At 35.8% G+C, this 17,184-nt stretch overlaps 1 protein-coding gene across 3 annotated transcripts in view; it reads left to right on the top strand.

Moving 5' to 3' along the window:
- Positions 1–17,184, top strand: part of ssp3 (short spindle 3) — a 383,163-nt gene that overhangs the window by 40,110 nt on the left and 325,869 nt on the right. For all 3 annotated transcript variants that reach the window (XM_069826376.1, XM_069826375.1, XM_069826377.1), the window contains exons 9-11: positions 2,133–2,292; positions 4,286–4,512; positions 15,051–15,263. In XM_069826376.1, the coding sequence (XP_069682477.1) occupies positions 2,133–2,292; positions 4,286–4,512; positions 15,051–15,263 (600 nt within the window). The remainder of the gene's footprint in view (positions 1–2,132; positions 2,293–4,285; positions 4,513–15,050; positions 15,264–17,184) is intronic.

Here is a 17,184-nt window from a genome sequence, read left to right as displayed (position 1 = left end):
ATAAATTATAGGAAGTCACCATTTACTCAGTTTCAGCAAGTGATGTGTCAATCCCATCTTCTAAAGATGACTATAGATCAATTATAAAATTTGTGTCGACAGGGTCGTTGGAAACAGGCTACAGGTCCCAATAGTTCTCTTCAATTTGTTCTACATGTTTCACATAATTAGTTCACAAATGAGGAGTTACACTTTCAAAGGACTTTCTTAATATTGTTATTATTTCAGATATAGGCCATCCTTTAAGGTTTTGAGAAGTCCCATTTCGTTTTACTTGCGACCCTCTTGTTTTGTCACGCATAACTTGAATAAGTTTGTCATTCATGGACTCCTCTCCTTTTTTGTAAAATTCAAATACTGTTTGTCACAGCAAGTTCCTTGAAAAATCGCATAGTTTCTCGAATGTCTGTTTCGAGTTTTTCTTATGTTACTTTTTTGGCGTTTCATATTTTTCAGTGTCTCTCATGTTAAAAATTTTTTCACACTTGTTAATTCAGACTCTGTAGCAATTGAAGCGAGTTTATTTATATTTCTTGTTGGTAAAACCCCATTCCCACTTAATAACTACTGCATCACTTGAGCACTCACTATCTAACTAAGGCCTAAAAATATTCGACATTTTATTTTACTTCACTGATAACACCACAGAAAGAAGTTAGTTCTGTGAGAGGTAATATAAAACTGAGGCAACTGGAGTTCTACGATCCACTTGCTATACACGAGTTATGATACTGCTGTTATAAAGCAATTCAGTCATCCAATGCAGCTAAATGCATAACATAAACATGAGTACACGTTGATGTGACTTCTTTCCTCTGAGCTGGGGGTCATCTAAGTTTGGCGAGTACAGTATAGGTTTGCCATCCGTCCGGAATTTTTCTGGATTGTCAGGAAATCAGTCCTCTATGCAGGAAAAAAATTAAATTCTTTTCAGGATGTTTAGTGTCCGGAATTTTGCTCATTGCAATATTATATTCTGAAATTTCATATTGATATTTCATTGTTAGAGATCCGATGTAGTTTGTAATGGCTTGGCAGTAAATCAGCATTTGAATAACTTGAGTGATTCTGATGTGCATCTCTTTAAGATGGAAGCACATATGTGTATCAGAGGGCCATTGACTATTTGCAAAAATGGTTTGATTACGATTCTTCACTTCTTAAGAAAATCACTTTTCTAAGCCTAATGATACTTTCACATTCAGTGTCCTTTCTGAAATTGTGAATATATTGCATGTTAATATAGAACTGGACTTTGAAAATGGTGATGCATTATACCAAGAGTATTGCCTATTGAAAGAGATGATGCTGATACTGAAAGATTTACCAACTCCTCAAGAATGCTGGGACACTATTTTGAAGGCATGTAGTGTGTCAAACTTAAAGAAAATTGCTGAACACATACATGCTCTTCCAATTAGCAATGCTTATGTGGAGCAAGTTTAAAAAAAAATAAAGAATCTCTGGACTGATGAGAGGAACTGGATGAGGCCGAACTTATAAAGTCAGAACTCTTGGTAAAGACGAACTTAGATATGTCATGTAGAGAATTTTTTGATTATGTTTCGACAAACAAAGAACTATTAGAAGCAAAGGAAGTAATTAGTATTCTTTTAAACAATGTTAATGTAGTGAGTATAGGGACATATCAATCCCTGTACAGACTTATAGCATGTTCTTTAATATAGGGCTACACCGCTACAACCAAATAATAACACGAAGGTAATTCTAATTGTTTAATTCAGTGTCAAAATACAAGTGTATTTACATTGAAATTCTTTATAAGTTTTTATGCTTCTTTATTTTTTTAATGTGTCCTGAATTTCCGTCCTCTAGAGTTGGCATTTTCATATTTGTGTAGTTTATAAATACTCGAGTGATATATAGTTCACAAACTTTGAATACTGGAACATCATCATCAATAATAAAATAAAAACCTAAAAAAACTAAAATAATTCTAAAAATTTTAATTTTATTACCATGAATTGGTGCATGGCCAGTAGGACACATTGTACTACACGAGATATTTGTGCATAGAGTAAATATCAGTTCCAAAATAATTAATCGTTGTTCGAAATTAACGATGAAAGCTTAGAAAATTACCTGTATTTTAATTATTTAATTTGAAACAGGTGGATACAGAAACAGATGAGACAGAAACAGATGGAGAAGCAACGATTGGTCCTGAAGAGGATGATGACGAGCGGCAAAAGGAGCTGTCAGAGTCTCAGAGAAGTTTGATTCCAGAAGATAGTTTGACTTTGGAAGCTAGATATGAAACACAGTTAGAAGGTATGGTGACTTTCCTATTGGATTAGCTATATTTGGTTGGTAGAGTAGCTGGTTGGTTGGTTGGTTGGTTGGTTTCTTGAGATTACTAGTTCTGTTTGTATACTTTTTTCCTCAGGAACATATTGCATAACAAATTCTCTGTTATGTTTGCATTATTGGTAATAGAAATTGGTTTCTTGAAGAAATGAATTTAGAAAATTAGTCCTTCATAGCCTCCACATATTAATTGAGGCTTGAGATTTTAACTTAATTATGTAAATTTCATTTGTGACTTCTTATTATCTTGCTACTTTGAAGGTATGTTCTAAATAACCTTCTAGTGAGATTTTTGTTTTGCAGAAATCCAATTTCAAGCAGTTTATCTTATGTTAGTATTATTTGTTGCTTTTTAAAATCTATTTCTGTGGGAAAATGGTATGTATGTGATACTTTCTAATTATTGTCGCCTTTTGTAGATTTTATTTTACTCTCTACAACAATTTATAGTTTTAATATTTGTGTCAGCATTATTAAAAATCAAGCTAAAGTTATTGAATTTTACATGTTTTATAGAACATGTTAAAATAAACAGTTCTCATGTAAGGTGTGGGTAGACTTAAGGTTTAATAAAAAAAAAATCCTGAACAGTTGCTGTTAATTGTTCAATGTGAGCATCCCATTCCAACTGACTATTTGAAGTTCAAGAAATTTTACCTGACTTGTATAATGACGCATTCTTTCAAACACAGATTTTAAAGTAAATAATACAAAGAAAATTTTTTCTTGATTTAAAAATAACCATTAGCACTGAACCAATCTAAATTTTGATGCAGAAATAACGGCTATTCATATCTCACTCCAACACCTACTATACAGAATAGATAAATTTCAAAATGCTGTCATTCTCTCTGATTCTAAAGCAGCATTATATGCAATAAATTCATATAAAATGATGTCAATCCAAATTAAAGGATGTCACAAAATGATCCAACAACTTCAAAAACTACAGAAAAGAATTCAATTGCAATGGATACCTGCAAATTGCGGAATTGCTGGAAATGAAACTGCTGACTTTCTTGCCAAAAAAGGATCCAATTTAATTCAGAATACAAATACAAACCTACCTTTTATATCCATCAAAAGACTAATTAAAAATAAATATAAAATCAAGCAAAACCAAGCACTGTGTACCAAAGCCAAAGATAAAAAATGGAGCATTTTAATAAAAAAAAACAGAAATTATTCCAGAAATCCCACGTAAATCTGCAGTAGCAAAATTCAGACTGCTTACAGAACACGATTATTTGGCCAAACACTTGAATAAAATAGGAATTTACACAAATCCAAATTGCCCTCTATGCAACAAAGAAGAAGAAATGACTGAAGATCATCTCATAACCTGTGAAGTTCTACCTGATGGATCCACCACAGAGAAATATTGGAGAGCAAGAACGCTAATGGCTTCGTTGCCAAAGCCCGGCATTAGATAACAACAACAACAACAACATGTTACTTAGTAAGTCAAAAACAAAATTGTTCCCAAAACGAACCTTGATGTACTCCAAGTTTGATTGATGATTGAGATGAATCTAAATCATTGACATTTACAGGTTGTTTATGATTATATAAATGTGACTTAAATAATTTCAACTCATTTCCGACTATTCTGTAACATACGAGCTTGTCCAATAATTTCTGATGATTGATAGATCACAGTAGGTGCTATGGACAAATTCTCCATTTTCAGAAAAACGTAGAATAGTCTGAACCATCTTTTCAATTGCATCTATTGTATATTTTGAAGGAGGTATGCTAAGGATTTCTGTTGTCCTTAGAAATTCACTGCCTTAGACCAGATTTAAACTTATGTATTTCACTGAGGAGAGGAAGAACTGGTAACTGATTTTTACGGACATGAAATACATTTTCAGTGTTTTTACCTTGAATTTGAGTTATACATGAAATGCCTCTATTTCTTCTTCAGGATATAACATTCTCATTTTATTTTTGACAGGCATGTCATGGGCTGAACGCGTAGATGCATTGGAACAACTGGAGGAAATGGAAGCACGTCATCCTGGTCGTGCCTTAGAATTGCACCAAAAGTTGTCATCTCCATCACGTCGTCGTACTCTACCAGAGACTTTACGCTGCTTTCAAGCCAAGCAAGCCCAGGCCAAAGAGAAACGTGAGCGACTTATGCAAGAGAAGTCACAAAAGCTTCGAGAGCTTCTGAATAAGGTGCGTGTTACCCTATTTTAATAGATAGGATGTCAGTTTTATGTCATGATAGAGTTATGTCGAATTTGCGATAACACGAATTGGTCATTTTGCCATTTAAGCATTTCTTTATACTTCTTCTCATGGCTGCAAAACGGTACTTGTCGAATACAGGGGGGAGAGCCATTAATCCTTCCCATTGAAGGCTTTAAGGAACCAACCTGGTCAAATACCCAATGTCCCATCCCTAACTTCCCGTGGTGCAGCTGTTAGTAAGCATAATTTTACAAGCTGAACTAAAGGGAGGGGCTACTCATCAATTAGCACTGGTCAGCTTGATGAGTTAATGACCGAATTTGGTATAATTTTCCTCTATCCAATACCTAATTCTCTCTTTACCCTTTCCTATCCAGTCCTCTGACTGAACTCTTACTTTCTTCGACCCCGACAGTATTAGAGCATTCGAGGCCTAGGGGTTCATTTCACTTTCGTTCCTACCCTTCCTACTTTTCTGTTCCTAGTGCTGACCTGCTATGGCACTAAAATCGTCCACCAGTGGCTTAAGGAGGGAAAGTTGGTGATCAACAAGATCTCCCAACTAGGTCCAGTGGACCCGTCGACTAACAGCAGGTGTGGTCCTCCAGACATTCTGGGGGTTGTGTGTGAATGAAGTAGCCACCAAAACATTAAAATATGGTGTTCACTTAAATCAGCTACAACTTGCCATTTTCACTCCAATATGAAATGAGTACCATTAAGGTAAAATTATCCGGAGGTAAAATAGTCCCCCAATCGGATCTCCGGGCAGGGACTACTTTAATGGTACAGAATCAACTAAACATCTTACAATGGAATGTTGGTGGTATAACATCAGCTAAGAAGACTGAACTAGCCAAAATACTTTCAGATAATAATGTAGATATCTTCATTATTCAAGAAGCAAACCTTAATCTGACCAATTAAAATATTTTGATTTTAAAGGTTTTAGTATGAAACTGTTACCCAAAGGTAGACAGATCAGTAGTGGAATTCTCGCAGGTATATCAAAGAAATTAATTACAAATTTCCAAATCATAAAAGAAATGGATAATCAAGACAAATTAGAACTAATAAGAATTGAAGTATGCAAAATCAACAACATTTCAAAATTTACAGTGCCTATAACCCACCTAATAATCCCCTTGCTCTAACTTTGTTTGATATACAACCTAAAACTATCATAATTGGTGACTTTAATGCCCACTCCCAACTTTGGGGCTACAATAATGTAAATCAACCTGGAAAAATGATCATGGACCTCCTAAATACTACAACCACAGAACTTGTCTATAGAAAAGAAGATCCCCCTACTTTCATTCATTATTCTGGTTCTGGTACAAATCCAGACTTATTACTAGTAACATCAGATATCCATCACGAAACCAAGAAAAAAATAATTGAAGACCCCGGATCTGGCCATAGAGTCATCATTGCTTCTATCCATCTCCACCAAAACCGAAGAAAAGAACCCTACAATAACAAAACAACATGGAATTTTAAGAAAGCGGATTGGAAACTATTTACTACAGAACTAGACGAACACCTCCAGCTCAGCACACCACTAATGGAAAATACAAACTCAGATAGATTGAACAAATATTTCTGTGAATCTATTCTTAAAATTGCAAAAAAGCACATCCCACGAGGCAAACCAAAAAAATACACCCCATTCTGGACAGAAAACCTGAATTTATTAAAACAAGATAGAGATAAAGCAAGAATCAAAGCAGAACATAGCAAAACACCAGAAGATACTCAAGATTGGAGGAGGAAGACTGGCATTCTTAAAAAAGCAATCATAACAGCAAAAAAGAACAGTTTTAATAAATTTATTGAAAATATTAATTACAGAACCGATAGCGCTAAAACATATAAATTTCTGAAGAATATTTCCAATACACAGGAAAATATTAACCAATCTATTATTCATAATAACAAAACACTAACAGATAGTAGAGATATAGCAAATGCATTTAATAAACACTACTCAAACTCTCACAGATTACATCCCAATATAAAAAAAACTGACAAATTTATCAAAAGAGAATTACATAAATATAATAATTCAGAATTTTTTAAACATTTGGGGGAAAAAGCCAAGTCTGTACTTTTATCCATTTTCAATTTATCATGGAACACCTCAATTCCTGCAGCTTGGAAGAAAGCAATCATTGTACCAATTCACAAAAAAGGGAAACCTGCTCATGATGTTAATAGTTATCGACCAATAGCATTATTAAGCATGATAGCAAAAACTATGGAGTCAATGATCTCCAACAGATTAACTTGGTATTTAGAATCTCAAAATCTTTTATCACCAAGACAAGCTGGCTTTCGACAACTACACTCTACTAATGAACAAGTCATACACCTCGGCCAAGAAATAAAAGACAGTTTTAACAAAAAAGAAGATACCTTGGCAATATTTATTGACTTTCAATTAGCATATGACTCTGTTTGGAGAAATAATTATTATTAAAACTCCAGAAATTAGGTATCTCCAGCAATATATTCAGATGGATATCAGAATTTCTTAGTCATAGATTCATTGCTACTAAATTCAATAGCTCACTTTCTAGTTACAGACAAACATATCGAGGTCTACCCCAGGGCGCTGTCCTCAGTACAACTTTATTCAATATTTATATAAATGACTTCCCCTCTTTATTAGAGGAATCAAACATGAAAACAGCACTATTTGCAGATGATATAGTTTTGTAGACTTCCGGATCTCACAGACATAGAGACAAAATTCAAAATTCTGCTCTTAAAGCTCTAAATCAATTACATGAATGGAATACATCAAATTTGATGACACTCAATTTAGGCAAAAGTAACTACCAATATTTTGACTTGGTAAAAATGAAAGAGAATTCAATATCCAATACAATGGCCAACACCTCCCTAGGACTTATGAATCCAAATATCTTGGAGTTATTTTCGACAGTAAGTTAACATGGAACAACCATTTGAAATATATTTCTGAAAAAACTCGTAAAAGATTCTCCCTTTTCTCCCTTCTGAAAAGACTAGCAGGAAAGAAATGGGGTTGCTCTAGAAATACTTTGAACACTACATACAAAATGTTTTTTACAGCCAGTGCTGACATACTGCAGAGAAATTTTAATTACTTCACCTTTCATAAACGAAATAGAACGTGTTCAAAACCAAGCTCTCAGGCTCATCACTGGTGGAATCAAAACAACTCCAATAGATTCTATGAGATTCCTCACTAATATTAACAGCATCAAAATGATAATAGAAGAAAAAGCACTGATTCAATATGAAAAACTTATCAGATTACCAGGAAACAATTGGCATTCATACAGTCCTCTCCGTAGATTAAAAACTCAAAAAAGTTTCATATCCATGGTTCAAGAAATAAAACAGAAAATCAACGTCCCGAATTTAAAAGAAAACTTACAAATTAAATCAAACCCTTTAACACTATTAAATATAGAGTATAATCTAAATTTAACAGAAGAAATACTGAAATCACAAGGAGGCCTTGACATTAGTTTGATGGAATACGTTTATAAGCATATAATTTTGTGATATAATTAATATTCTCGGAACTGATATATTTCTATAATGGCTTCAAGAGTTAGAACTAATGCTTATCTACCTGTGTTAGTGTTGGTATAAGGAAATTTAACATCTTTATCGGAATTTACAACAGGAATTATAGTTCTTATCAGGACTAGTTGTTTGTTTACTTAGTTACCACATATTCAATATTATATAAATCAAGATTTGCGCACTTATCAAAATTCTGAAAGTGAAATTTTGTAGTCTGACATGCTTTCTTAATAACTTAGTTCATTAATGATATCTTCAATTTATTTGTGAGCAATTTACGTTTGTTTCTTACCAGCCATGTAACTTATACTAATGAATAATAGTCAAAATACCCAACGGTGTGAATATTGTGGTAAACTCTTCAAAAGTGTAACCATTCATATAAGTAAAGCACACCCTGATGTTCATCGCAAGGTCATTATATCTAAATATGATGTGAACAAAGCACCTAACCAGTTGAAGGGACATTCCTATGCATCTAGTCCTGGGAGAGAGAAAAATGGAAATGATCTTCGGGATACTGAGTTACAGTCTTCACACACAAGCCCACCAAATGATAAATCTCAAGGTATTGTGGATTTTGAAAATAAGTTTACGGCTGTTATTAATAATGGTGACGTGGAAGAGTTTGAGAAAATCGTCGTTGATTTCATTCAATATTTGGCAAATGCTATTAACAATTTGCCAGGTCCTAGACATCCTGCAGTATGTTATTATAACAAACGTAAAGCCCATAAAGAAACAAGGCATATTTCCCACTTATCTACGAAAAATCCTGGTAGATTAGCTACAAGAAGACTAAAACAACATAAAGAACAATGTCAATATGAAGTGGCCCAGTATCAGTATTTTAATCAACGGCGTAAAGTAGTGAGAAACATAATGAATAGTCAAAATAATAAAATGTGTAAAATACCTATTAGCAATATTTCTGAATATTTTACAAATAGGTTTGGTAAAACAAATGATTTAACACCACTAGAGCTTATTGATCCTATATCTTCAGAAGAGGATATTCAGATATCTGAACATGATATAAATATGGTAATCTCAAAAATTAAAGTTGACACATCTTCTGGTCCGGATTGTGTAATCATGAGAACAATCAAGGAACTAAAGACGAGTAAAGTACTTTGTTTACTTGCTAGTGCCATGTTAAAGTTTAAAAGATGTCCTTGTGTTCTTAAGACAGCTAGGACAATTTTACTATTTAAAGGTGGTGAAGAAGACCAGTTGACGAACTGGAGGCCGATATCAATATTTTCTGTAGTGAGAAGAATAATAGAGAAGGTTCTTGATAAATTTCTCCGCAATTTTGTTAACTTGACAAATCAGCAACGGGGATTTATATCTATACCTGGCACTCATATAAATTCATCAGTTATCAACGGGTGTCTTCAGGATGCAAAATTGGAGAACAAGAACTGTTGCGTAGCTTTCCTTGATATAAGTAAAGCCTACGATAATATAGGACTTGAGCATTTAAAACGATCTCTCTATCATGTGGATATGCCAAACAATCTCAGAGACTTAATTATTAATTTAATGGAAGATAACATTATCAAAATAGAAACAGACTTAAATAAAAGTGGTGACATACACCTTAATAAAGGAGTAGCTCAGGGTTCTCCTTTATCCCCGGTTCTCTTCAACTTGGCTATTGATAATATTCTTAAAGAATTAACTGAACCTGAAATAGCCCAAGAATACGGTTACCAGTTATCTCCTACTGTTAGCCCTGTCTCAATTCTTGCCTTCGCCGATGATTTGGCCCTCATTAGTAAGGACCTTGAGTCAGTTTCTATATTAACGGATTTGACGATTCAAAATTTATCAAAAATTGGGTTGAATATTAACCCCCAAAAATGTAGTCTCATTAACATTAAAAATGGTAAACTCAGCCAAGACTATCACTTTGAATTGTGGAAATATAATTAACTCTATTGGACCGGGTGAAATCATCAAATATTTGGGAATTACATTTTCTGCAGAAATTGTATTTGATCAACCAAGTATTATTCGAACTTTGGTAAAGATATTGACAAGTTAACCACCACCAATTTACTAAAACCTGATCAAAAACTGAATATTATGAATCAGTATATATGGCCTAAGATCATTTATTCGCTCCAAAGTACACCACTGAATAAGATTCCAAAATCTTTCTTACACGATAATGATAAAATTGTCCAGACAGGTGCTAAGGAAATTGTGGGTTTACCGCACGATTGTCCGAATGACATGCTATATGCTCCGAAGAATCTTCGTGGCCTTGGTTTATTTAAAGCTGAATGGGAAATACACATCCAACACTATAATATTGCCAGAAGTCTTTTAAAAATAAATGACGAACATCTCCATTTCTGCAGGAATCTTGAAACTGAAAAACAAGAAGCTCTTTCACAATTAAACCTTCCCAACAACGCAGAAGCACATTCGATGACAGGCCGAAGTTTAAGATCTGAGTTATGGCGGAGGTCGTTTAATAATTGGTGTCGTCTTCCACAAAAAGGCAAAGGAGTGGTAACTTACAGTGAAGATCCAAAAAACAACTCTTGGATTAGTAATAGAAGAGGGATATCATCCTCAGAGTGGACCAATGCCATAAAGATGTCCACAAACATTGCAGCAGTACGATCGGTGCCAGGTCGTTCCTTTCAAGATCAAAAGTGTCATCATCTAGGATGCAGCGAAGTAGAAACCCTTGGGCATGTTTTGGGTTATTGCCCTAAAGGAGAACTACTGAGGAACAATTGCCACCATAAAGTGAGAAGCTCCATCGCAACCACTCTTCGGAAGGCAAAGTGGGAGGTTTACGAAGAAGTGCACTGCTTGGCTGCGAATGGGTCATCGATCATCGAGAAGAGCAGACATTATAGCCATCGATCGCCGGAATCAAAGAAGCCTCATTCTTGACCCCACTATCCGTTTCGAGAAGGATGATCAACAAGCCAACAACGTTAACAATGAAAAGAAGTCTACTTACAACCCATGTATTCCTCACTTCAGTGAGAGATACAAAATGAATATTAATACATGGGAAGTGAAAGGACTTCTTTTTGGCGCTAGGGGAACTTCATTTAAGTTAACCAAAACCATTCTCCTTTCTCTTAAATTTTCTAATGAGAACATTAACAAAATTTGTCTAATGGTATTGAGAGATTCATTATCCATTTTACACAATCACTTGTATAATAGTATGTAATTTTTTTTTCACTTCATCTCATTACTCTTCAATGTATTTTCATCTCATGTTTCTCCGAACTCAAATTGTACTTTATTTTTAAATTTATCATTGTTCCGTATTCTCTCCGCAATCATATTGTATTTTTCATTTAACCTCTGCTTTGTATTCTGGATCCTAGTGGTCAGCCGTAGATTTCTGCCAGATGTCCCAAATTGTGGAATTTGTTGCTGAAATAATGAAACAATTGTCTTTAGAGACAATTAATATTAGGTACCCTCCACAAAATTGGCTTCATTTATACACTGATGGATCCTTGATCTCCAGGGAACAAGGTGCAGGTGCAGGTGTTACGTGCTGTCTCTTCTCACTTTATAGATCTCTTGGATGTGGAACAACAAGTTTTGATAGAGAAATCACTGCAATAAGTGAAAGTCTCAGGAATCTTCTCTGCCACATCAATAAATTTAAAAATGCAGTTATATTGTCAGACTCCAAAGCAGCTATTCTATCAATAGTCTCTAGACACACACCTTCATCTCAAATAGCAGAAATAAATAAAATGCTCTCTCAACTAATAACACTCAATAAAATAATTGTATTCCAATGGATACCATCCCATTGTGGAATCCTGGGAAACGAGAATGCAAATGCTTTAGCAAAGAAGGGGAGCACTGCTACTTACAGACCTGTTACTAAATCTGTGTGTTCTTCTGTGAAAAGATTTATTAAATCTACATACTTAGACTTCAACAAACAAAATTTGATAACACAATCTCAAGGGAAAAAATGGAGCTCTCTGTATCTTAATCCACAGTTGATTCCTGATTTACCACGCAAATCGTCTGTAGCTGCATTTAGATTGGCAACAGGCCATGACTGTTTGGCCAAGCATCTGCATAGAATTGGAATATATCAGTCTCCTAACTGTCCATTGTGCAACTCAAATCAAGAAATGGATTCAGAACATCTCAAAATCTATGCGTCAGTGGCTAACCATGACAATATCTTTGAAAAATATTGGAATGCAAGAGGTCAAATGACTTTATTGTCAAAAGCCTGGCATTAGAAAACAACAACATACTTCTTCTCATCACCCCAAAAAACGTACATTTGAATCTTATTGTAGTCGCGAAATCTTAACAATAATGTAATATTTTTTAGTAATAGTTTCATAATTTTACGTCTTTCTTTTTTGATGGCATATTTTACGAGTGTCAGTCAAATGAAAACAAGAAATCAGCTACCAACAATTAGGTTACGCGCCGCCGGGGGGGAAAGTTTTGGAGTTGATACTACTGATTGAGAGCTATATTGTCCGAGGTTGGCCAACCTTCATGTGCAGGGAGTGATGCGCAGCAGCAAGACGAAGATGACGTTCGCAATAATGGGAGCGTCCAAGTTCTTGCAGCGTAGTGTGGTGCTGTTTCTATCCGCTGAAGGCATTTTACCAATTGAAATTCATTGCTGTATGAAGAAGGTGTACATGGACAACTGCATGTTGCGCGCTCGAGTGTATGAGTGGACAAAGTGATACCAACAAGGGCGAACATCACTGGAGGATGACCCGCACCCTGGCCAGTTCCATACAGTCATCACGGAAAAAAATGTTGCAGCAGACAATGTCATCAGGGCAGATCGGAGGTGTATAGTGGAGTAAGTAGCTCAGAACCTGAATATCAGTAATGGATCTGCATACTCAATAGTTCATGATCGATTGAAGTACTGTAAAGTGTGTGCAAAGTGGGTGCCAAAATGTCTCACAGGTGAGCAGAAACAACACCGAATAGGACTGAGTTTTCAACATCTGGTGCTTTTATGAAGAGGAGGAGGAGGCTTTCTTGGAAAGTATTGTGACAGTGGATGAAACATGGTGCAAGCACTACAAACTGCAGACAAGCGACACAGCATGCAGTGGAAGCACGACACATCACCACGTCCATAAAAGTTCAGAAATTTCACAACCGCAGGCAAGGTGATGCTCATGTTGTTCTTTGACTCAGTGGGTCCATTACTCTGCCACTTCACGGAGAGAGGAGATTCTGTCACCTCCGCTCGATATTCTGAATTCCTCTGTACTGAATTGAGTCGTGCCGTTAAAAAAAAGCGACCTGGACATTTGCGTGATGGTGTCATTTTGTTACACGACAATGCGCAACCACACACAGCTCGGCACACCATGGATACCATTCGGGACCTGCGCTGGGAAGTACTCGAACATCCCCCTTACAGCTCGGACTTGTCAGGACAACACAATAAATCTCAGGCTGTGGTGCAAGTCTTGCACTCCTCTGTAACAGAGAGGGAGGGGAGGGGAGAGAGAGAGAGGGGGAGAGGGAAGTGGAGGGAGGGAGAGAGAGAGAGAGAGAGAGGGAGGTGGAGGGAGGGGAGGGAGAGAGAGAGAGAGAGCAATTTTAACACAGAATTGAGTAACACATCAACTCACTAACACACTAAACCAATCTGACGGCATGACTCAACCTCTCAGAGTCTATGTCACATTGTGATTATGCCTGAACTCTCACAGTAAAGAGACGTGTCTGTAGTTGTGTGACATTACCTGTAAACTTCAGGGATGTTGAGATGATATGTTGATAATGGAATATTAGTGAAATGATAATGAAAGGAGAAGTTTCAATACTTGGAGAAATTCAGTTTTCTAACTTCATCATTGATTCACAGAATCTACTATCATAGTATTCTTTTAGTTACCTAAGTGAACTATTATTGAGTCTAAATTTTCATTAAACATGAATGACTTTGATAATTTATGCTGGCTAGCAGTATGTTGTATTGTATATTCTCAAAGAGCAAAGATTGTGAGGTGGCAATGGAAAATTTTTGAACAGATGGTGGATGTTATGTTTTATTTTAATGACGCTCGCAACTGCAGAGGTTATATCAGCGCCGCTGGATGTGCCGGAATTTTGTCCCGCAGGAGTTCTTTTACATGCCAGTAAATCTACTGACATGAGCCTGTCGCATTTAAGCACACATAAATGCCATCGACCTGGCCCAGGATCGAACCCGCAACCTTTGGCATAGAAGGCCAGCGCTATACCAACTCGCCAACCAGGTCGACCAGATGGTGGAAGAAGCGGAAATAATAAAGAGCAGAACTGCAGAATGCCGAGTTTGTTACAGTAAAATGAATTATGCATTTCCCAAAACCTGAACCTCGATGTCTGGCTTGGAAAGCATTAGTCAATATTGTGTGGTAGAGTGCTCCATTGGGGTCTAGGAATTTTTGTTACAGTGAAGTTTTTCCAGCAGTAAATCATCATCAGATTTTTTGTCACATGTATACTATTCGTTTGTGTGACGAAATTTATTTGTGATATTGTTCTCTTGACGAAATGTTATTTATGACGAATCATCCACGTGAGGAATAATTTGTGGTAATAATTTGGATCCTGCTGAGGTGGTATTTGAAATTACATTGGTATTAGTGGAGAAAATGTAGAACAAGACTGTTGATACAATACAATACAAAATTTCACAAAACACTTATACTCTGTTCTGTCTTTTGCTAGTTCCTCCCAGTTGGTAATTTCCATTTCCATGCATTCCTTCTGAATTTCATCTTTCCATCTACTTCTAGGTCTTCCCAATGGTCTTGTGTTGTTAAAGGTGTTCATATATATTTGTTTTGTACTGGTGGAGTCATCCATATGTATAACATGTCCTGCCCAATTTAATCTTTTGGTCCATTAATGGGTATCATTATTTAGATGCGTGTTTTTTTTTTTTTTTTAAGGTTGAAGAGGTGAAAGCTGCAAAGGCACAGCTCATTGAAGATAAACGAGTGCGTTTAGAGATGAAACTCAAGCGAGCTGAAGTGAACCGCAAGTTACATCTGAAGGGTATTATTAGAAAAGCTCATGATGAGGAAGAAAAATTGAAAGAGATAGCTTTTATCAACGAACTGGAGGCACAGAATAAGAGACATGACTTCATGGCACTCTGTCAGGTATGTTATATGTTCAAGATTAATAGAATTAATATGAAAGAGGGACGACTTTTTACAGAAATGTAGAGTAGACTAAGTTGTAAAAGTGAAGCATTTCTGAGTCTCCACAGTTACTTTCCTCTTTCCGTTAGAATATATTTTATTGTATAATGTGTCATATCTAAATCATTTTGGTCTTAAACAATGCATGTATGTTGTGGGATTTTAGATGGATGCTTGTTAGATCTATACTTTGATCAGGGAACTTTAACTGCCAAATCACGGAGGTACTGGTGCTGGTGCAATATGTTGTCTTTTACAAAGGATTAGATTCAAAGATTACTAATTTTGATGGTGAAATTGTATGTACTGTATGCATGTATGTATGTACAGTAGCGTGCAAATTAATCCGAACATGACATATTTTTACATTTTCTGTCATTGTTGGCTTCACAGCTGCTCATACCGCTTTAATTGACATCTGTAGTACGTGTAATTCCATTGTTGAAGGTCTGTCGTTATTATTTTTTTTATAACATGTGACATTTTGCCTGTCGTTTTGTACTTATAAGCATTTCAGTTGTGTGGAAAACTTAATACTGCAATCCTGTGTACATTCTGTCGTCTTCACAAATGGATACAACTCCATGAAAACGGTCTAAAATTATAACATTAGCAGAGCATTCTTCTATGACACAGAGGCAAATTGCTGCAGAATGTCACATCGGTTTGGCTACTGTTAATTCGATCAGGGGCGCACCCAGGAATTTCTCTTGGGGGGGGGGGGTTTCCAATAAAAGAACGTCAAGTTACATAAATGCACGCACGCACACACATACACACAAACTTACCTCTTTCAATTTCTTTTTACAAAACAAAATCCAGTCTTCTTGGCTTTATCTTTAGTGCAGTAACAACATCTTGTGGAGAAACTGTGATATCACGATGGATGTTTAGCAAAGCAAGACCATTTAGACGATCATTTCCCATGGTGTTTCTCAGGTATGACTTTAATCTCTTAAGAGTCGAAAACGACCTTTCACTTGTACTTGTGGACACTGGCAATGTTAATAAAATCTTCAACAGCTCTTTCACATGAGGATAGAAATCATATTCACATGCAATATACATTTCCCACACTGACTTGTACTGTTTTCCTTTACAAAATGTGTTCCAGAGTTCAAATTCACATACCAATTCCTCATCTTGGACACAAAAATTAGTATCTACTTGAGAATAAAACTTGGCCAGAACTATAAAATCACTAGCAACCCCATCTTCCTTGATCAGACACAAAAATTTTGTCAAAATGTTGTTATGTTTAGCAAATCTTGTTTTTATCTGAGACTGCATATTAGATAGGAATGGCAAAAATACAGTCCTCCTGTAATATTCCTCAGCATTATCAGCAGGAAAATTGCTGCGGAATTGTGAACGTTGTCCAGATGCACATCGAGGGATTCTAATTTCCTCTCCAAGTGATGTCAGCTGAGCAGAAACCGTCGAGAATATAGATTTAAACTGGTCTTCTTTTGCATCACTAACCTGTTGTAACACTTCTAAAACATTTTCTACATGTTTAAGTGCTTTTTCCAAATTCATATCTGTCTTCTGAAGGTATTCACTTAAGGTTTTTGTTACACAGAAGAGCTTGTTGATTACGTGAAGGGAAATTAGGAATGCAGGCTTGGTCACTGAAGAACGCAGCATATCGGCTTTGGAAGATACATCCTTGTCAGTCCACAAAGAAATGGTTTTCAATGCAGGGAGGACAGCATCCATCAGTTCCATTAATACCATCACAGAGTCATGTCTTTCTATCCATCTAGTAGCACACATTTGGACGAGTTTGCTTCTTTTATTTTCAGGACAAAGCTCTTTTATACTGTTTATTAATACATCTTGCCTTTTGGGAGTGTTGAAAAATTCACACACTTTACCT

This window comes from Periplaneta americana, chromosome 5 (genome assembly GCF_040183065.1).
Source record: "Periplaneta americana isolate PAMFEO1 chromosome 5, P.americana_PAMFEO1_priV1, whole genome shotgun sequence".
Classification (NCBI taxonomy): Eukaryota; Metazoa; Arthropoda; class Insecta; order Blattodea; family Blattidae; genus Periplaneta; species Periplaneta americana.
This window is presented reverse-complemented; position numbering and strand designations above follow the sequence as displayed.